The sequence below is a fragment of the Rhinopithecus roxellana genome, chromosome 16 (assembly GCF_007565055.1).
Source record: "Rhinopithecus roxellana isolate Shanxi Qingling chromosome 16, ASM756505v1, whole genome shotgun sequence".
NCBI lineage: Eukaryota > Metazoa > Chordata > Mammalia > Primates > Cercopithecidae > Rhinopithecus > Rhinopithecus roxellana.
The window spans coordinates 113,784,920-113,803,842 of NC_044564.1; the positions used below are offsets into that span (position 1 = coordinate 113,784,920).

At 36.7% G+C, this 18,923-nt stretch overlaps 1 protein-coding gene across 4 annotated transcripts in view; it reads right to left on the reverse strand.

The window, feature by feature from the left end:
* PTBP3 (polypyrimidine tract binding protein 3) overlaps positions 1 to 18,923 on the reverse strand; it is a 119,630-nt gene that overhangs the window by 14,595 nt on the left and 86,112 nt on the right. For all 4 annotated transcript variants that reach the window (XM_010373344.2, XM_010373338.2, XM_010373347.2 and 1 more), the window contains 2 exons: positions 17,868 to 18,042; positions 1,555 to 1,632 (listed from right to left, as the gene is read on the reverse strand). In XM_010373344.2, the coding sequence (XP_010371646.1) occupies positions 1,555 to 1,632; positions 17,868 to 18,042 (253 nt within the window). The remainder of the gene's footprint in view (positions 1 to 1,554; positions 1,633 to 17,867; positions 18,043 to 18,923) is intronic.

Here is an 18,923-nt window from a genome sequence, read left to right on the forward strand (position 1 = left end):
ATATTTATACATAGCGTATATCTAAAAGAAATATCCAAAATGAGGGAAAACATATCAAAATGTCCACCAATTATTAAACTTGGAGGAGCTTCAAATAAATAAAACTATGTTTTTAACATGACAGGTAGAATATTCACTTAATTAAATATATGTTAAGATATACTAAAAACCACCAAGATGGTAAAATTTAAAACCTCAACCTTCATATCACTCTTTCTGTTAACTCCATCCTCTCCATCAAAAAGAGAGTAGTTACTGGCCGGGTGCAGTGGCTCACCCTTTAATCCCAGCACTTTGGGAGGCTGAGGCAGGCTGATCACTTGAGGTCAGGAGTTTGAGACCAGCCTGGCCAACATGGCAAAACCCCATCTCTACTAAAAATACAAAAATTAGCTGGGCGTGGTGACATGCACGTCTAGTCCCAGCTACGAGTCCCAGCTACTCAGAAGGTTGAGGCATGAGAATCGTTTGAACCCAGGAAGTGGAGGTTGTAGTAAGCCGAGATTGCACCACTGCATTCCAGCCTAGGCGACAGAGCGAGATTCTGTCTCACAACAACAACAACAAAAAAAAAAAAAAAAAAAAAGGGGGGGAGAGAGAGAGCATAGTTAAAATTCCCAGAATTCAAAGGTTAGAATATAAAGATTACTGCCAGAAAGCAGCTATGTTGCTTTGTAGTTACAGTCACGAATCAGTTTAAGGTGGAAATACATGGAATAGGCTTACCACTCTGTCATTCCCCTAATCACCAACCTCAGTGTTTTCTTTAGATGCCAGAGATAAAACCATAAAGTAATATTTTCTCTTTTCCTTCAATTATAATCAAATTCATTTTGCTTACTATTTGGAAAATAATGGGAGTCATTATCAAAGTATTAATCAATTCCTATCTCTTAATTATCTCCATTAGCTAGAGACAAAATATACATCCCCTGAAATAAACAGCATGCATACCCCTCTATGGTAATCTTCAAAACCCATTAATGACAAAAGGTTTTCTGAAGATGAATAGTGAATGTATAGTATGACTGTGTATTTGTTGAGTACTGTCAAAGGCATTGAAGGCCCAAAGATAAGACAGGTCTGTTCAACACATAATTGATAAGCTTATCAGTAAAGAGAGAAGCAACTTAAACATTTTATATTAACAACTGCAAAGGCAAATCTAAGGTTATTTAATGTAGTTAGCCTACAGTTATTTGTGCCAAAAGCAAACAAAAATGATGCAGAACACGTAATTATTGGATTATGGGATCCAATATGGATTATTGGATCCAAAAATCCAATATGGATTATTGGATCCAAAAATCCAGTATGGATTATTGGATCCAAAAATCCAGTATGGATTATTGGAATTAAGAATGGGACCAGAGAGAATAATTTGTAAATAACAAGGAAGCTATGTATCATACAAATCACTACACTTCTACAGCTGGTATGTGTAATGCTTTATGGTAAACTCTTCAAATATGATAACATTCTTCATCTTGATAAGTTCCTAGGAAATATACAACTTCATTAAAAGTCATTTCAAATCCAACTTAAAAGAATCACCTGTAGCTTGAGGAAATCCAATGGCTGGGGCAAATCCAGCAGCCCCTGCATATGGTGAAGAAATTATACCTGGTGCACCTAATGGGGAAGAGAAGCTAAAGTAAACACACTGCCTTCTATAAATATGGTTATGAAAGCAATATAAAACAGCTCCATGAAAGTATATTACTAACAAAGAGATTCTGTTACGGAGTAAAGATCTGTTCAAAAGTGATCTTTAATGTATAAATTAAGAGCCTCGGCCACTTCCAAAGGCTAACCCCTTTCAACTGGGTTCAAGGACCAAGAGTACAGTTTAGCTGTTATTTAGTTTTGGACTAGCCTGAGATTCTTTCTCTTATTTAGAGCAAGATTTCATAATGAAAAATCAGTTACTTATTAAATGTTATTAAATCTGTATCTGTGGAGTAACTATGCTGATTTTAAAAAATGAGTTAAAATTCTTGCCTTTGAGAGGCTTACAAACTAAAAGTACGAATTATAGGAGATTCATGATGAGGGTCGAATGGTACAAATTCAAATGTATTACAACTGGAATAAGAAGTGATCACAGAGGATTCGCTGTGACTGGTCAGAGAAGTTTTCACTGGAGGTAAAACCCTTAGCCAGATATTATGTAATCAAAGAAGCACAGTATTTAGTGTGTACTAAATGCTAAACAAATGCTGGTCTTCTCTTTCCTTTAAGAAGCCTGGTGACTGTGTATCATCAACAAAAATGGGAGTCAGTTCCAATGGAGAGTCAGTTTTAGTAGACAAATGATTAATTTGGTTTGGGGGAACATCAAATTTGAGATGATGATGAAATATTCAAATAGAAATGGCCAAAAGTGGAAATAAGGGAGCAAAGTCAGATTATTATAAGTAAACACATAAATTTGTGAATTACCTGTGTAGAAATAAATGTGAAAGTCATACAAATGAGAGCTCCACTAAAAACGGCAGGAGACAAGAAATGAAGAAGGCTAAAGATACAGCCTGCGGGTATAGGTACACTTAAGCAATAGAAGGAAAGGGAATATGCTACAGAAAAGAGAGACTAGCCTTAGAAATAGGAAAAAAACATGGAATTATAGTACTTCAGAATCTAGAGGAACAGTTTCAAAAGGGGGATGGGGAGGGCCTTCAATATAGGGCACAGAGAATGAGAAATGAAAAAGGTAAACAACAGTATTACAGAAATATTTCGTGAGAGGTTGGACTGCAAACCTCAAAGTGGGGAGTTTGCTTTTTAATGATAGGGAGATGACCATATTTATAGGCACAAGTATGCAGGCTCTATTTTCCAGGAGTTAAAAACTCATATAATTTTATTTTCTTCATTAAAAAGATTTAATATAATTTATTCAATATGTAACTAATTACAGTAATCCAAGAAAATACAGTCACAAGAGACTGCAGGGATAGAATTAGCAGAAAGAATTGACATTGAGATTCAAAAAATGAGAGAAACTGACAGAATAATTGATGAAGTAAGAAGAGAGAGTAAAATCCATTTAACATATACATGTTGTGAGCATATCATGAGCTAAGCATTCTAGTGAGGAGTCTGAACAAAACAGACAAGATTTTGTCTTTGCCAAACTTACACACAAGTAAGCTCAAGATCATAGGTAAAATGATTCATTTTTACAACAGAAAACAGTATATTAAAGGCACAAAGGAAGACTTCACAAAGAGACCTCAAGATAGACACAAGCAATTATGAACATCTATGCTAGAAAGGCTAAAAACAAAGTTAAACATAAGGAGAGAGATGGTGGATGTTGTATTATTGTTGCCAATATTCACTTGCCCACTTCTATATAACTGGCCAAACATGACTTGCAATGCCTTCTGGTGGAAGAGCACACATTTCCATGCAGTTCACACTGGGCTTGATCATGTTATGTTTTTCCCAAAGAGTAACAGTGGAAATGACACGTTACTACTTCCACACAGAGCCTTCAAGTGGCATTACGGGTTTATACCTGCTCCCTTATTCTTGACTCTCTGCCACAAGAATGTCATGTCTCAAAAAGGAGTGATCTTTAGCATGGGCCCCACATAAAAAAGAGAAGTGGAGGATGGCAGCAAGAGCTTATTCACAGCTGCCGAGGCATGGGAGAGAAATAAACATTAATTTCTATCAACCACTGATGAGGGGGAGTAGTTGTTAAGCACAGCAAAGTGGCTAACACAGATGGCTACAGAAAGGGTGAGCAGAGAGAGAGCTCTAGCAAGCAGATTTGAGAGAAATTAGGAAAGATTTTGAGATAACTATCATAGAACATTCAATAGAAATACATAAAAGGACTGGCAAACAATTATCAAGACCAAATTTAAATAACTGTTTCCATGTAAAATAAGATTAATAAGAACATTTGCTAAAATTTGATAAAACATGCATTTTTCAAGTGTCTATATAATCCACACTCCCTAAATGAGCAGAAACAGAAACATTATATAGCAAAGTAAGCCGTTAGACAATGGATTCATATCCTCATTTCAGAACGAGGCAATTACACAAACCTTTAAGAAAAACGTTTCGGATCTGAATGACTAAGAACGGATTCTTCACATTTGGAAAATGTACCACCATGATAGCAACCAAGGCAATATGAATTAATACGTAACATTTTAACCTATGAAATCAGTTTATCACAGTGTTATTTGAAATAGCAAAATCCTAAACAAACAAGCTTAATGTCTAAATTGGAGAATAATATAAATCAACCTTACTGCAGAAAAATGCTCAATGAACAAGTATAAAGACTTTCTTTAAGAAACCTAAAAGTTGCCGAGATTATAAGGAGTAACTAAGCCCAAACTCTAACCCTGTGACACTGAGCTTTGGTTTGATCAGCTCATGCGGTAGCAGGCCAGAAGCAAATACCAGGGTTAGCCCATGGTGAGAAGTCAACAGGATACTCTCACTGCATTAACCTATCGGTATAAGCTGAAAATAATACCCTATCTACTATTCCTACCATCTTCAAAAGACTATGAGGAAGGTTTACTTTGTGACTAGCAGAGAAGGGAGAAAAGTCCTAACTGACAGGAAGCTTTCACAAAAATTTACAGCCCAAATTTACATTTCTTGGAAGTCCAAAGGAAAATCAAGCTACGAATTTAGGTTGAAATGATCCTGAACATAGAGGCTTTAATGTTGCAGGCAAGCAAATTCTCTCTGGAGGAACAAACACCTTAATCCCGAGCCTCAAAGGACAATCATAATTAATTCTCCAGGTAAAGTGAATAACTCATCCTCACCCTCCCCCACAAAAAACCCCAAAAAGTCAGAAATATCTAAGCAGAAAGAAAACTGCAAAAAATCTGAGATACTAAATTAAGCAGATGAAGATTTAAATAGTATGTTTGAAAAAAGACATACAAAAAAAATCTGTAGTACAGGAGACACTTTTTAAAAATGAACCAAATAAAATTTCTGGAAATGAAAGCTACAATTGCTAAAATCTAAAATTACAGGACAGATTTAACAACAATTAAACTAAGTTGAAGAGCGTCATCAGTGAATTGAAAGTTAGGTCCTAAGAAATTATTCCAAATGCAGCCCAGAAAGGAAAGTAAGTTTGGTACACTGAGGACAGTATGGGGGTATAACATGTCTAATCAAAGCTCCAGAAAGACAGGAGAGAAATAGTGGTAAGGGGAAATACATGAAAGGATAATTTCTAGAACCACTGAAAATGACAAACAATCCACTGACTCAAGAAGCCCAATGAGCTCCAATTAGAATAAAAATAAATCCTTAAATGAATACATCAAATACATCATACTGAAACTACACAAAACAAAAAGGACGCCAAAGAAAAGGAAAATTCCTAAAGAATAGCCAGAAAAAACAGAGCAGTAGTTAGCTTGACAACTGACTTTCTCTTTTTTTTTAGAGACGGAGTCTCGCTCTGTCACCCAGGCTGGAGTGCAGTGGTGCAATCTTGGCTCACTGCAAGCTCCGCCTCCCGGGTTCATGCCATTCTCCTGCCTCAGCCTCTCGAGTAGCTGGGACTACAGGCGCTTGCCACCACGCCCAGCTAATTTTTTGTATTTTTAGTGGAGACAGGGTTTCACTGTGTTAGTCAGGATGGTCTAGATCTCCTGACCTTGTGATCTGCCCGCCTCGGCCTCCCAAAGTGCTGAGATTACAGGCGTGAGCCACCGTGCCCAGCTGACAACTGACTTTCTAAGAGCAACAATGGAAACCAGAATACCATCGAATGGTATCTTTAATATGCTGAAAGAAAAAATACCTGTCAACCTAGAATTTTATACTCAGCAAAAATAACTCTTAAAATTGATAACAAAAGAAAAATATTTTGGGGCAAATAAAAACTTCAAATATGTTACCATAGACCTTTCCTAAGTGAAATACTAAAAAGTATCTTTCAGGCAGAATATAAGTGTTTTCAGATGGCCTGTCTTGAGTTGCAAGAAGGAATGAAAAACCTAAAGAGTTATATATGGTTTAATCTAAATGAATACTGACTGTACAAAACAATAATAACAAATGGCAAGATTAAAGTCAAATAATGTAAAAATATAATAACATCACAGTAAGGAGGAGGTAAAAGGAGTCCAAGTGTCCTAATATTCTTCTATTATGTAAGAAAAAGTACAGCTATTAATTAACATTAGATTTTGGTAAAATGTTTGAAAGTTAAAAATCTAGATAAAAACAGAAACAGTGCTAAACTTCAAACCAGTAGTGGAAAAAACAGAATAATAAACATTTATTCAACAAATATTGTTTGCATGGTTATTTTGCTTCAGGAATTAGAAAATATTAGTAAACTAAATAGGCATCCTACTCCCCAAGTCTGCCCTGGTGAAGTTTAATAGAGATTAAAAACAGAATAAACAATACACAGAATATGCAATAAGTTAACTGTATAGCATGGAAGAAGGTGACAATTACTATGGAAAAAAACAGGCTGGGCATAGTGACTCACACCTAGAATCCCAGCACTTTGGGAGGCCAAGGTGGGTGGATCACGTCAGGCCAAGAGTTCAAGAGAAGCCTGGAAAACATAGTGATAACCCCCTCTCTACAAAAAATTTTAAAATTAATCAGGCATGGTGGTGCCTGCCTGTATTCTCAGCTACTCAGGAGGCTGAGGTGGAAGGATTGCCTGAGTCCAGAAGTTCCAGGCTGCAGTGAGGCATGATAGAACCACTGCACTCCAGCCTGGGTAACAGAGTGAGAGAGATCTGTTGAAAGCAAGAAAAGAAAGAGAGAGGAAAAAGAAAAGAAGAGGGGGACGGGACGGGAGAAGAGGAAGAGGAAGAGGGAAAGGAAGGGAGGAGGGGGGAGGGAAAGAAAGAAGGAAGGATAAGGAGAGTTCTGAGGAAGAGCTTGTCAAGACAGGTCAAAGAAGGCAGATGAGAAATATCTCTCCCAGTGTACCTGCAAGAAAAGCACTCCAGGCAGAAGAAATAACCAGTGGAACAATCTGGAGGTTGGAACATACCTAATATGTTTGATAAACAATAGGGATATCAGTATTGAGGGATAGAAGGATGAAGTGGGGGAGCATGAAAAAAGATTTGTCAAAAAGAAGAAAAGATGGTACAGGGCCTTGTAGATTCAATGTAAAGACGGGGGCATCCACTCTGAAATAAACAGAAACCTTTGGAGGGTACTCAGCATTAGAGTAAAATGATTTGACTTCATTTCTTTTCTAACTTACACACAATACAATGTACATATATTCATGTGTGTGTAATATATTATGTATATCTGCGTACAATGTGATGAGTTTTGATATACTGTCATGCTCAGTGGTCAATAACAATCCACATATACAATGGTGGCCCCATATGATTATAATGGAACTGAAAAATTCCTATTGCTCAGTAATGTTATAGCCATTGTAACACTGTAGTGCAACATATTCTTCGTATGTTTGTAGTGATGCTGGCATAAACAAACTCAATAATATAAAAGTACAGAAAATAAAATTGTGTACAGTATATAACACTTGGTAATAAAGAATTATGTTACTGGTTTATATACATACTATACTTTTATTATATAGTATATACTATACTATACTTCCTATTGTTATTTTAGAGTGTACTCCTACTTGTTTTTTTTAAAAAAACTGAACTGTAGAACAGCTTCAATCAGGTCCTTCAGGAGGTCTTCCACAAGAATGTATTGTCATTATAGATGACAGTTTCATACACGTTACTGTCCCTGAAGACCTTCCAGTGGGACAAGATGTAGAAGACAGCGATATTGACAGTCCTGACCTTGCGTAGACTGAGGTTAATGTGTGTATGTGTCTTAGTTTTTAATAAAAAACTAAAAGTTGAAAAAAGTTTAATAGAAAAAAGTTCACAGAATAAGGATATGAAGAAAAAATATTTTTGAACACCTTGTAAACAAAAAATATTTTGTACACAATGTGCTTGTGTTTCAAGCTAAGAATTATCACAAGAGTCAAAAGTTAAAAATAAAAAGTTTATGAAGTTAAAATTATAGTAAGCTAAGGTTATTTTTTTTATTTATTTATTTAATTTACTATCATTATTTTTTTAAACTGAGTCTCACTCTGTCGCCCAGGCTGGAGTGCAGTGGCACAATCTGGGCTCACTGCAGACTCCGCCTCCTGGGTTCAAGCAATTCTCCTGCCTCAGCCTCCCAAGTAGCTGGGATTACAGAAGCCCTCCACCACGCCCAGCTAATTTTTGTATTTTTTAGTACAGATGGGGTTTTACAGTGTTGGCCAGGCTGGTCTCGAACTCCTGACCTCAAGTGATCCACTTGTCTCGGCCTCCCAAAGTGCTGGGATTACAGGTGTGAGCCACCATGCCCGGGCAAGCTAAGGCTAATTTATTATTAAGGAAAGAAAAATATTACTTTCAGTCCTGCAACCTCTACTCATGGGAAGTGCCCTATACAGGTGTACCATTTTTATTTTTATACTGTATTTTTACTGTACCCTTTCTATGTTTAGATACACAAATACTTATCATATGTTATAGTTGCCTACAGTATTCATTACGGTAACATGCCATACAGTCTAGGTGTATAGTAAGCTATAACATCTATGTTTAAGTACACAACAAAACCACCTAATGACACGTTTCTCAGAACGTATCCCTGTGGTTAAGGAACACATGACTGTATATTTAAAGCATGTGAAATTATTATCACAATCAAGATAACAAATATTCACACCATTCCTGAAACTTTTCTCATGTCCCTCTGCTATCTATCTCTCTCCAAACTTTGTCCTCAGGCAACCACTGATCTTTCTCACACTACAGATTAGTTTGCATTTTATAGAAATACACACAAACAGAATTATACAATAGGTGTTCCTTTCCGTCTGCCTTCTCTTGTTCAGCATAATCCCTTTGCCTTTATCTCTACTTTATTCCTTTTTATTGCTGAATAGTATTTGACTGCATAGAAGGACCACTTTTATCTATTCACCTGTTAGTAGAATACTTCTAGATTTTGGCTATTATAAATAAAACTGCTATGAACATTTGTGTTTAACAGTAAATCACATTTTAATTAATTTATATATTTTTTGGAGATGGGGTCTGACTGTGTTACCCGAAATGAAGTACAGCAGCTATTCACAGGCTTGGTTAGAGCGCACTCAAGCCTGAGCTCAAACAATCCTCCTGCCTCAGCCTCCCATGTAACAGGGACTACAGGTGTGCTGGCCACTGCACCCAGCAACATTTTTAAATTTCACAAATCACCAGGCTAGGTAGGAGCCAGAGGTTTTGCCAACTTGGAATGAGTGATGTTTGCCTTTTGGTTTTCTTGATGTATCTTTCAAACAGTGGAGCACTCAAATTATGATGTACAATACGTAAATTATTTCCTTTTACGATTTGTGCTTTCTGTGGTCTAATAAACTTTGCATATCTCCAGGTTACAAAGATTTTCTCCTATGTCTTCTTCGGGAAATTTTATAGGTATAAGTGCATTTGTTTTTAAGAGACAGGGTCTTGGTGCTGCCCAGGCTGGAGTACAGTGGCTATTCACAGGCACAATACCACTACGGATCTACATGGAAGTTGTGACCTCCTCTGTTTCTGACCTGGACCAGTTCAACCCTCCTTAGGCAACCTTGTTGGCCTCCTCTCCTGGGAAGTCACGATATCGCTGCAGAACTTAAGTGCAGACATCCGATCAGAACAGAACATTATAGCCCAGAACTCCCAGGCTCAGGTGATCCTTCCACCTTGGCCTCCTGAATAGCTGGAACTACAGGTCCACACAACAAATTTTACATACAGGACTAAGATCCATTTCAAATTAATTTGTCAGTATGTCACAGGATAATGGTTAATACTTTTTATCCCCAATACCAATATCCACTTGTACAAAACCCACTTACTGAAAGATTTTCCCTTTCTCTAGTGGATTAGATTGGCAACACTGTTGAAAATCAATTGACCACATCTGTGGATCTATTTCTAGTCTCTCTAATATGCTCCATTAATTTATATATCTATCCTTCTGACATTACCAAACTGGTTTGATTACTGCAGCTCCATGTTAAGTCTTACAGCTTAAAAAAAAAAAGTTTTCAGCAGCTCTATTCTAAATGCTTTCTTTTTCCATTTCTATATTAATTTTAGAAGTTGGGTCTATCTTACTTAAGCAAGAAAAAGAATTAAAGTCCCAGGGATTAGGCCAGGTGTGGTGGCTCTTGTCTGTAATCCCAGTACTTTAGGGGGCCAAGGTGGGTGGATCACTTGAGGTGAGGCATTTGAGACCAGGCTGGCCAACCTGGTGAAACCCAATCTCTACTAAAAATACAAAAAATTAGCTAGACGTGGTGGCAGGCACCTGTAATCCCAGCTACTCAGGAGGCTGAGGCATGAGAATTGCTTGAACTTGGAAGGCAGAGGTTGCAGTGACCCAAGATTGCGCAACTGGACTCCAGCCTGGGTGAAAGAGCGAAAGACTCTGTCTCAAAAAGTTAAAAAAGCCCCAGGGATTAGCAGAAAGGATATAAACTGACATTATCTGTAGATGATATGATTATGTATATTGAAATGTAAAAAGAATCCACAGGCAAATTATTGGAATTCGTAAGAGTTTATCAGGGTTTCTGACTTATGAAATCAAGAGATAACAACGTTGCATTTCTGTATTACCAACAGTTAGAAAACAATAATGATACCTCAAACTTACATTGGGCTTATGTTAGGTATCATTTTAAACTCTTCATGTACATGATGAGCACATTTAATCTTCACAACCCTACCAGTTAAGAACTGTTACACATTACACATAGAAAGAGAAATGCAGAGTAGTTAAGTAATTTGCCCAAGATTACACAGCTCATTAATAACAGGTCTAGAATCAGAATACAAAAAATATGGTTCCTAGACACCACACTATGCCATGTAAAATAAAAATAAAAGTAAGAAGTTCTCAGGAATAGCCGGGCATGGTGGCTCACACCTATAACCCCAGCACTCTGAGAGGCCGAGGCAGGCGGATCACGAGGTCAGGAGATCAAGACCATCCTAGTTAACACCGTGAAACCCCCCTCTACTAAAAATACAAAAAATTAGCCAGGCATGGTGGCATGTGCCTCTCGGCTTCGGGAGGCTGAGGCAGGAGAATTGCTTGAACCTGGGAGGTGGAGGTTGCAGTGAGCCGAGATCACGCCACTGCACTCCAGCCTGGGCAACAGAGCGAGACTCTGTCTCAGAAAAAAAAAAAAAAAAAAAAAAAAAATTTCTCAGGAATAAATGCAACAAAAAAATGTGCGAATCTTTAAGGAGAAAAGTCACCCAACTTTACTGAAAGACATTAACAAACATCCAGGCTGCAGTGGCTCACACCTGTAATCCTAGTGCTTTGGGAAGCAGAGGTTGGAGATCACTTGAGACCAGGAGTTTTAGACCAATCTAGGTGATATAGAGGGACCCTATCTCTACAAAAAAAAAATTTTTTTTTTAATTAGCAGAGCATGGTGATGTATGCCTGTGGTCCTGGCTACTCAGGAGGCTGAGGTGGGAGGATTGCCTGAGCCTGGAGGTCAAGTTTGCAGTGAAGCATGATTGTACTACTGCACTTCAGCCTAGGTGACTGAGCAAAACCCTGTCTCAAAAAAAAAAAAAAAAAAAGTCCAAATGAATGGATAGATGCACAATGTTCAAAGACTGGAAAATTCTATCATAATGATGTCAATTATCTTCTAACTCATTTGTAAATTCAATGTAATCCCAATCAAAACCCCAAGAGCTACTGCTGCTGCCTTTTTTTTTTTTTTTTTTTTTTTGGAACTCAACAAGCTGAACTTAAAATGCTTAAAAAATACAAATAGTCAAGAATTGCCAAGATAGTCTTGAAGAAGAGTAAGATAAAAAAGACTTTAGCAGAGATTCAGACTTCTGGTAATGACAAAAGGAGACAACTAGACCAACGTAGCAACGCCCAGAAAAATAAGTCTTGTAAGTATCAAGCTCGGCCGGGCGCAGTGGCTCACACCTGTAATCCCAGCACTTTGGGAGGCCGAGGCGGGCAGATCACTTGAGGTCAGGAGTTCAAGACCAGCCTGGCCAACATGGCAAAACCCTGTCTCTACAAAAAATACAAAAAAATGAGCCGGTGTGGTGGTGCACATCTGTAGTACCAGCTACTCAGGAGGCTGAGGCATGAGAACTGCTTGAACCTGGGAGGCAAAGGCTGCAGCAAGCCCAGACTGTGCCACTGCACTCCAGCCTGGGCAGAGCGAGACTCTGCCTCAAAGACAAAGACAAAAACAAACAAACAAAAACTCAAGTTAGTAGTATGTGTTTGCAATTCCAAAACCACTTCTGTGTAATCTAAGATTGAGCAAATAGGTAAACATGTTAAGGATAATGGGAATCAGATTTCTTATTCTTAGAGAGTTACCAATTTGTAAAGGGTGCTGGATTGGAATTGGGGTTTTCAGTTAAAATTCGTTTTTTAAAATACACACACACAGAGAAATATATATTTATGAAGCAAACATAGACACACATCCTAGTCATGTCCATTTAGTTGTGCCCTATTATCAATGAGCACATCTAATGTTTAGGTATTGATTTTTAAATATCATTTTCCCCTAAAAGAAACCAGGGCTCACTGAAGAAATGGCTGATTCCAGCGCCAGGTTGGGTACAGAAGATCTGAAATATCTAGTGCCAGAAAGAAAGAAGTGCTCTAATTATGACGGTGGCATGTCAAAAGGCCACAGAGCCAGTGTGAACGGCCTCCTACTGGCCAAATCAGGGACAACTTGAACATAAAATGAAAAACGATGGTAGGAAATTATAACTTGTAGAATAAAATAAGAATCTATGAGTCCTTATCGATGTGAAATAAATGAATGAAAGTGATGATGGTAAGAAACCTCATCCTCTCAAAGTGCTGGGATTACAAGTGTGAGCCACTGTGCTCAGTCGAGAAAAACTTTTTTTTTTTTTTTGAGATGGAGTCTTGCTCTGTCGCCCAGGCTGGAGTGCAGTAGCAGGATCTTAGTTCACTGCAGCCTCCATCTCCCAGGTTCAAGCAATTGTCGTGCCTCAGCCCTGCTACTTGCTGGAACTACAGGAACGTGCCACCATGCCTAGCTAATTTTTGTATTTTTAGTAGAGACAGGGTTTCCCCCCATGTTGGCCAGGATGGTCTTGAACTCCTGACCTCAAGTGATCCACCCACCTCGGCCTCCCAAAGTGCTGGGATTACAGGTATGAGCCACTGCACCCAGCTGAGAAAAACATTCTTTATAATAAAATGCTAGCTAATAAAGGTAGAAGAAATGATGGAATTAGCAAATTATCTCATGGCAACCATCAGAATAACAAATAAATCTGGCAACAGATGTGAAAAATAAAAGGTGGGCTGGGCGCAATGGCTCACATCTGTAATCCCAGCACTTTGGGAGGAAGAGGCAGGTGGATCATGAGGTCAGGAGATCAAGACCACCCTGGCTAACACGGTGAAACCCCGTCTCTACTAAAAATACAAAAAATTAGCCAGGCATGGTGGCGGGTGCCTGTAGTACCAGCTACTCAGGAGACTGAGGCAGGAGAATGGCGTGAACCCAGGAGGCGGAGCTTACAGTGAGCTGAGATGGCGCCACTGCACTCCAGCCTGGGCGACAGACCCAGACTCAGTCTCAAAAAAAAAGAAAAAGAAAAAGGTGAAAAGTGGTAAGAACAGGGTATTTACCATCTCAATCAGTAAATTCGTTATAAAGGGAAAAACAGTAAAATAGTAACACTACAGGGAAGAAACCTGCAAGACCACTTTAACAAGTGATCAAAGCTAACACCACAAGAAAAAGGATAAATTAACATCATATGTCTCCTAATGTAATGAAGTAGGAAAGACAAAATTATTTCTTAGTATTTCTGCTCAAAAATGTATACAACGATGAGGAAAACCCAGACATCTATATTGAAAGACATTCTACAAAAAATATCCTCCCTAATCTCTTCAAAAATCCAACAGTCCAATCTGGGCAACACAGTGAGACTCTGTCTCTACAAGAAAATAAAAATAAAAATTAGCCAGGTATGATGGCGAGTGCCTGTAGTCCCAGCTACCCAGGAGGCTGAGGTACAAGGATCACTTGAGCCCTGGAGGTTGAGATTGCAGTTAGCTGTGACTGCATCTCTGCACTTCAGCCTGGGCAACAGAATAAGTCCCTGTCACCAAAAAAAAAAAAAAAAGTTATGAAAGACACAGAATAAAGAAATGTTCTGAATTAAATGACTCGAAAGAGACACGACAAATAAATTAGCCTGATACTTGTTTGGATCTTTACCAGAAAAAAATTCCGTCATAAAAGACACTATTTTCACAACTGGCACTTTGGGAGGCTGAGGTGGGAGGATCACTTGATCCCAGGAGTTTGAGACTAGCCTGGCTGAAACAGCAAGACTCCATCTCCACAAAAAATGGGGGAAAAAAAAAAACCCAAAAAAGCCAGATGTAGTGTTGCTTGCCTATAGTCTAGCTACTTTGGAGGCTAAGGCAGGAGGATCGCTTGAGCCCAAGGTCAATGCTACAATGAGCTATGATCATGCCACTGCACTCTAGCCTCGATGACAGAGAAAGACCAACTCAAAAAACAAAAAATCTATGGATTAAAGGATTGTATAGATGTTAATTTCCTAACTTTGATAATTAAACTGTATTTAGTAAGAATGTCCTTGTTCTTAGTAAATACACAATGATTAATTTAGACATAAAGGGACATCATATCTGCAACTTACTCAAGTGGTTTGGGGGTGGGGGAAAATAAATATACATACACATGCATACACAAATATAGATAGTGTATATATTATATATGTATATACATACACACACATAAATACTCAGATGATAAAGTAAATATGGCATGATGCTAATAGGGCAATCTGACTAAGAGATACATAGAAGTTCTTTGTACTACTCTTGCAATTTAATTTCAGACAAAATTTAATTTCAAAGTTTAAATTATTACTAAAACACCATAAACTTTAGAATATAAGTAAATATATTTATGACCTTATATCACAAAGGATTTCTTAAATAAGACACACAAAAAAACACAAATATAATGGAAATAAAAAATAAACTTGACTACATAAAAGTTATCATTATTAATAAATCAACAAGCCAAAACTGGGAGAAACTATTTTGCAACCCATACAGCAAACAATGGACTAGTATCTGGAATACATAATGAATTCGTACAAGTAAAAAAAAAAAGGAGAAATAAAGCACAAAAATAGACAAAAGAATGGCACAGGGATGGGGGTGAGAGGTAAAAGACTACACACTGGGTACAGTGTACGGTGCTTGGGTGTACCAAACACCAAATCTTTGCTTGCACCAAAATCTCAGAAATCACCACTAAAGAACTTATTTGTGAAATAAATAAATAAACAAAATTTATGACAGGATAAATAATAAAGAAAATATGTTCAACCTCATTAGTAATTAGGAAAATGCAATTGAAAACTATGTTAAGATACCATTACACATACACTAAAATTAAAAAAAAAAAATTTTAACCTCACTCCTTCCAGTAGGAGATGACTTAAAAAAATTTTCTTCACCTCACAATGCAGTTACAAACTGGTGCAATCACTTTGAAAACTGGCATTATGTAATAAAACTGAAGAAATATGTTCTCTATGACCCAACAATTCCTTTCCTATGTACTTCTTAAAGAAAACTCTTGCCCAGCAGGAAAGAATGTTCATAGTAGCATCAAACTAAAACAAACAAAATATTTATCAACAATAAAATGGATAAACAAACCATAATATATTATTCTTCCAATGCAATGGGATACTACAGACTTGACGGTACTAAGAATGAATGAACGATAGCCACATGTATGAATACGGATGAATCACCAAAGCCATACAGGGCAAATAAAATAAAGTCACAAAAGAAAACCAGCATGAGTCCATTTATGTCAAGTTCTAAATACAGTTTAAAAATTTTTTAATGCTTTAAAGTACTGAATGCTTTAAAAAAAATTTTAAGTTGCATTTAGGGATATATAATGAGTAGCAAAAAAAAACAACAGGAAAACAGAAAAGCAAGAGAATAATTATCAAATTTGGGACTGTGGTTATCTTGGGCAAAGGAGAGTGAACAAAATTGAAGAAGAAAGGTACACAGCGTGCTTCTTCAGTATGTATAAATACTTTATTTCTTAATCTGGGTGGTAATCACATGGGTGTGTATATACTTACGTGTTTTATAAGCTTTTCTATGAGTATAACAAATGTCACTAAAAGCAAGAACACAGTGCTTATGACTCAGCCCTAGAAACTGTAAAGGGCAACCTTTAAAAGAGAAAGAACAGCCAGTCAAGTAGGAAGAAAGTAAGGAGAGTGGTGTTTCCAAAGCCAAGAAAAAAAGAAGGGAATTGTGAAACTGTATCAAGTATTAGTGAGAGGCAAAGTAGAGAAACTTTCACATAATATATCAAGTGCACTGTTCTCTCTCTGATGAATCACTTTTTTAGGATATAGACATTATTTTGCAGTGACTAAGGATTTATTAATAACATTAATGAGAAAGGATATGAACATTGATATTTTATATTCAGAAATCAAAATTCTTAACATATTTTTAAAATGTCCTCCTCCCATAATACAGAACATTAATTGCACAAAGAGTACATAATCAATTATTAGAATAAGTGAATTCTTACATTTGACAGCTGAGTTTTGGCAAACTTTAATTTGCCCTAGTATTTTTTTTGCCCCAAATATTTCTATCATTTGTTATTAAAATGGTAATGACAAAGACTTTGTCACTGCCAAATCAGGTAAGTTAAGTTAGGGGCTGGTAACAAATATAAAACACAAAAATTTGGTCAAAGAAGCCAAAACAGACACTTTAACAACATAAGAAAGATGCACTGAATCATTCCCTTGGCTTTTTAAATTAAAAATAATAAAGTTTTTACTTTAAAGTAATGAACTATTTTCTAGAAAGTTTGGACAATCATTTGGTTGTCGTAATTTTATAATTTGATTGTCTTCTTTTAATTTTCTCACCTATAAAGCATGAACTAAATACTACTTAAAGTCCCAATTAGCAATATTTTATGGTGTTATTTGGTAAAGGGAAAATCAATCACAAAAGGTAGTAATACTTTATCTAAATAATAAACCACTCTTTTGAGAACTGTGAAACCAAAAGTAGTACATACTAACCTAATAAGATATTCAGACTGGGCCATCCATTGCTTTCTCCTTAAGAAGTTTACTTTAAATAAAAGGAGGAGGCTCTTCAAAGCTACAATTTGCAGAGACAGTTCAGAAGGCTGCATTTTTACTAATGCAAAATGCAACTTCACACAAGCTTAAGATACAGCTGGAAGTTCTAAAGTTTAAGAAACAAAACAAAATAAATCCTCTTCTTTGAATAAAAGAAGATCCTACTATTAATTTAGGCTTGATATAAAATATCACTACTTAAAAAGGGAAAAGTACTTTCCTCAAGAGCATATATGGCAAAATTATTTTGGCTCTAAACCAGCATATTTAAATTAATAAGACTACTAATTTGAAGCAAATGGTCTCTCGCTTTTAAAGAATGAGAAATAACAATGTTAGAAAATAAATTTGTAACTCAATTTCAGATATTCATTTGTTTTGTCAACTAACAGAACCTCCTAATATTAGTATTTAATTAATGGGCATACTTTGTTCCAGGATTCTTGCTTTCCTTTATAAATCCTGAGAGAACTGAAGAAGAAAAAGGCTTATAAACATACATGGCTTAATAAATGAAACTTGTAACTTCAGAAAACTTGCTTTGTGACCCAAAAAAGAACTACTCACCAAAAGCAGCAGCCATAGGGGGTTCAAGGGATGGCTGGCCATCACCAGTAGGAAGGTCTAAGCGAGTGAAGTCTCTGCTTTTGTCATTATTATATTTCACATTAAGGCTGGTGAGCTTGGAGAAGTCAATGCGCAGAGTGCAGCATGCATTATAGATATTCTGGCCATCCAGAGCCTAAAGCATGTAAGAAAGGGACTGGTTTTGGCAAGACAACAACACTGATAACCAAGAAGCGTCTACTTTGACAAAGAGTGGCAATCAGGTGTGAGGCAGAAAGCACTGACTAAAAAGCCAAAGTCTTGGGTTTACTTTTACCTCACAGTCATTAACTATGAGCCTAAGAGAGAAAAAGAAAATCTCTAAGTCTCAGCTTTCATCTGTAAAATAAGACTGGTAGTATTTATCTTGTCTGTGGTAAGATCAAGTAAGAGAGGAGAAATGTAAAAGATTGGAAAACTACTGTCTATCATAGAAATGTTCACTACTATTATGATTATTTTGCCTATACCAAAACTTTTAAGATATTCTGATTTTACATTCCATTTTAATTCATTTTAGTATAATTCACATTATACTAGGATGTATAAGCTTTGTTAGGATGAAAAAAAGCTTTTGTAAATGGTACTTGTCAGAGCCACAATATATAAAATATTATCTACCACTTACTTTTTTCTATTGTAAATTTACTTTGTACTACTTTGAATAATAAACAGAGGGAAATGTGGAGTCAGTTGCAACCAAAGATTAGCAACCCCTTCCTTTGCAAGAATAAAAATTTACCTAAGGGTATTTGTGACCACTTAGGACTTTCACAAATGCTTGAATTTATAAAAATAGATACCAGAAAGCAAAGCACATAAAAATAAAACATACATACATATATATATATCCTGATTTATAATAATGGTCATTGACAAGTATGCCATCATAAAGGTACAAAATAATACATGCAAGTTCAGGGTACAGCAAATATAAAGGCTATACTCCCAATCGAGTGCCAGACACTGTGTGGTACACAAAAGTATCACAAGCCTTAGTCCTCATCTTTGACCAAA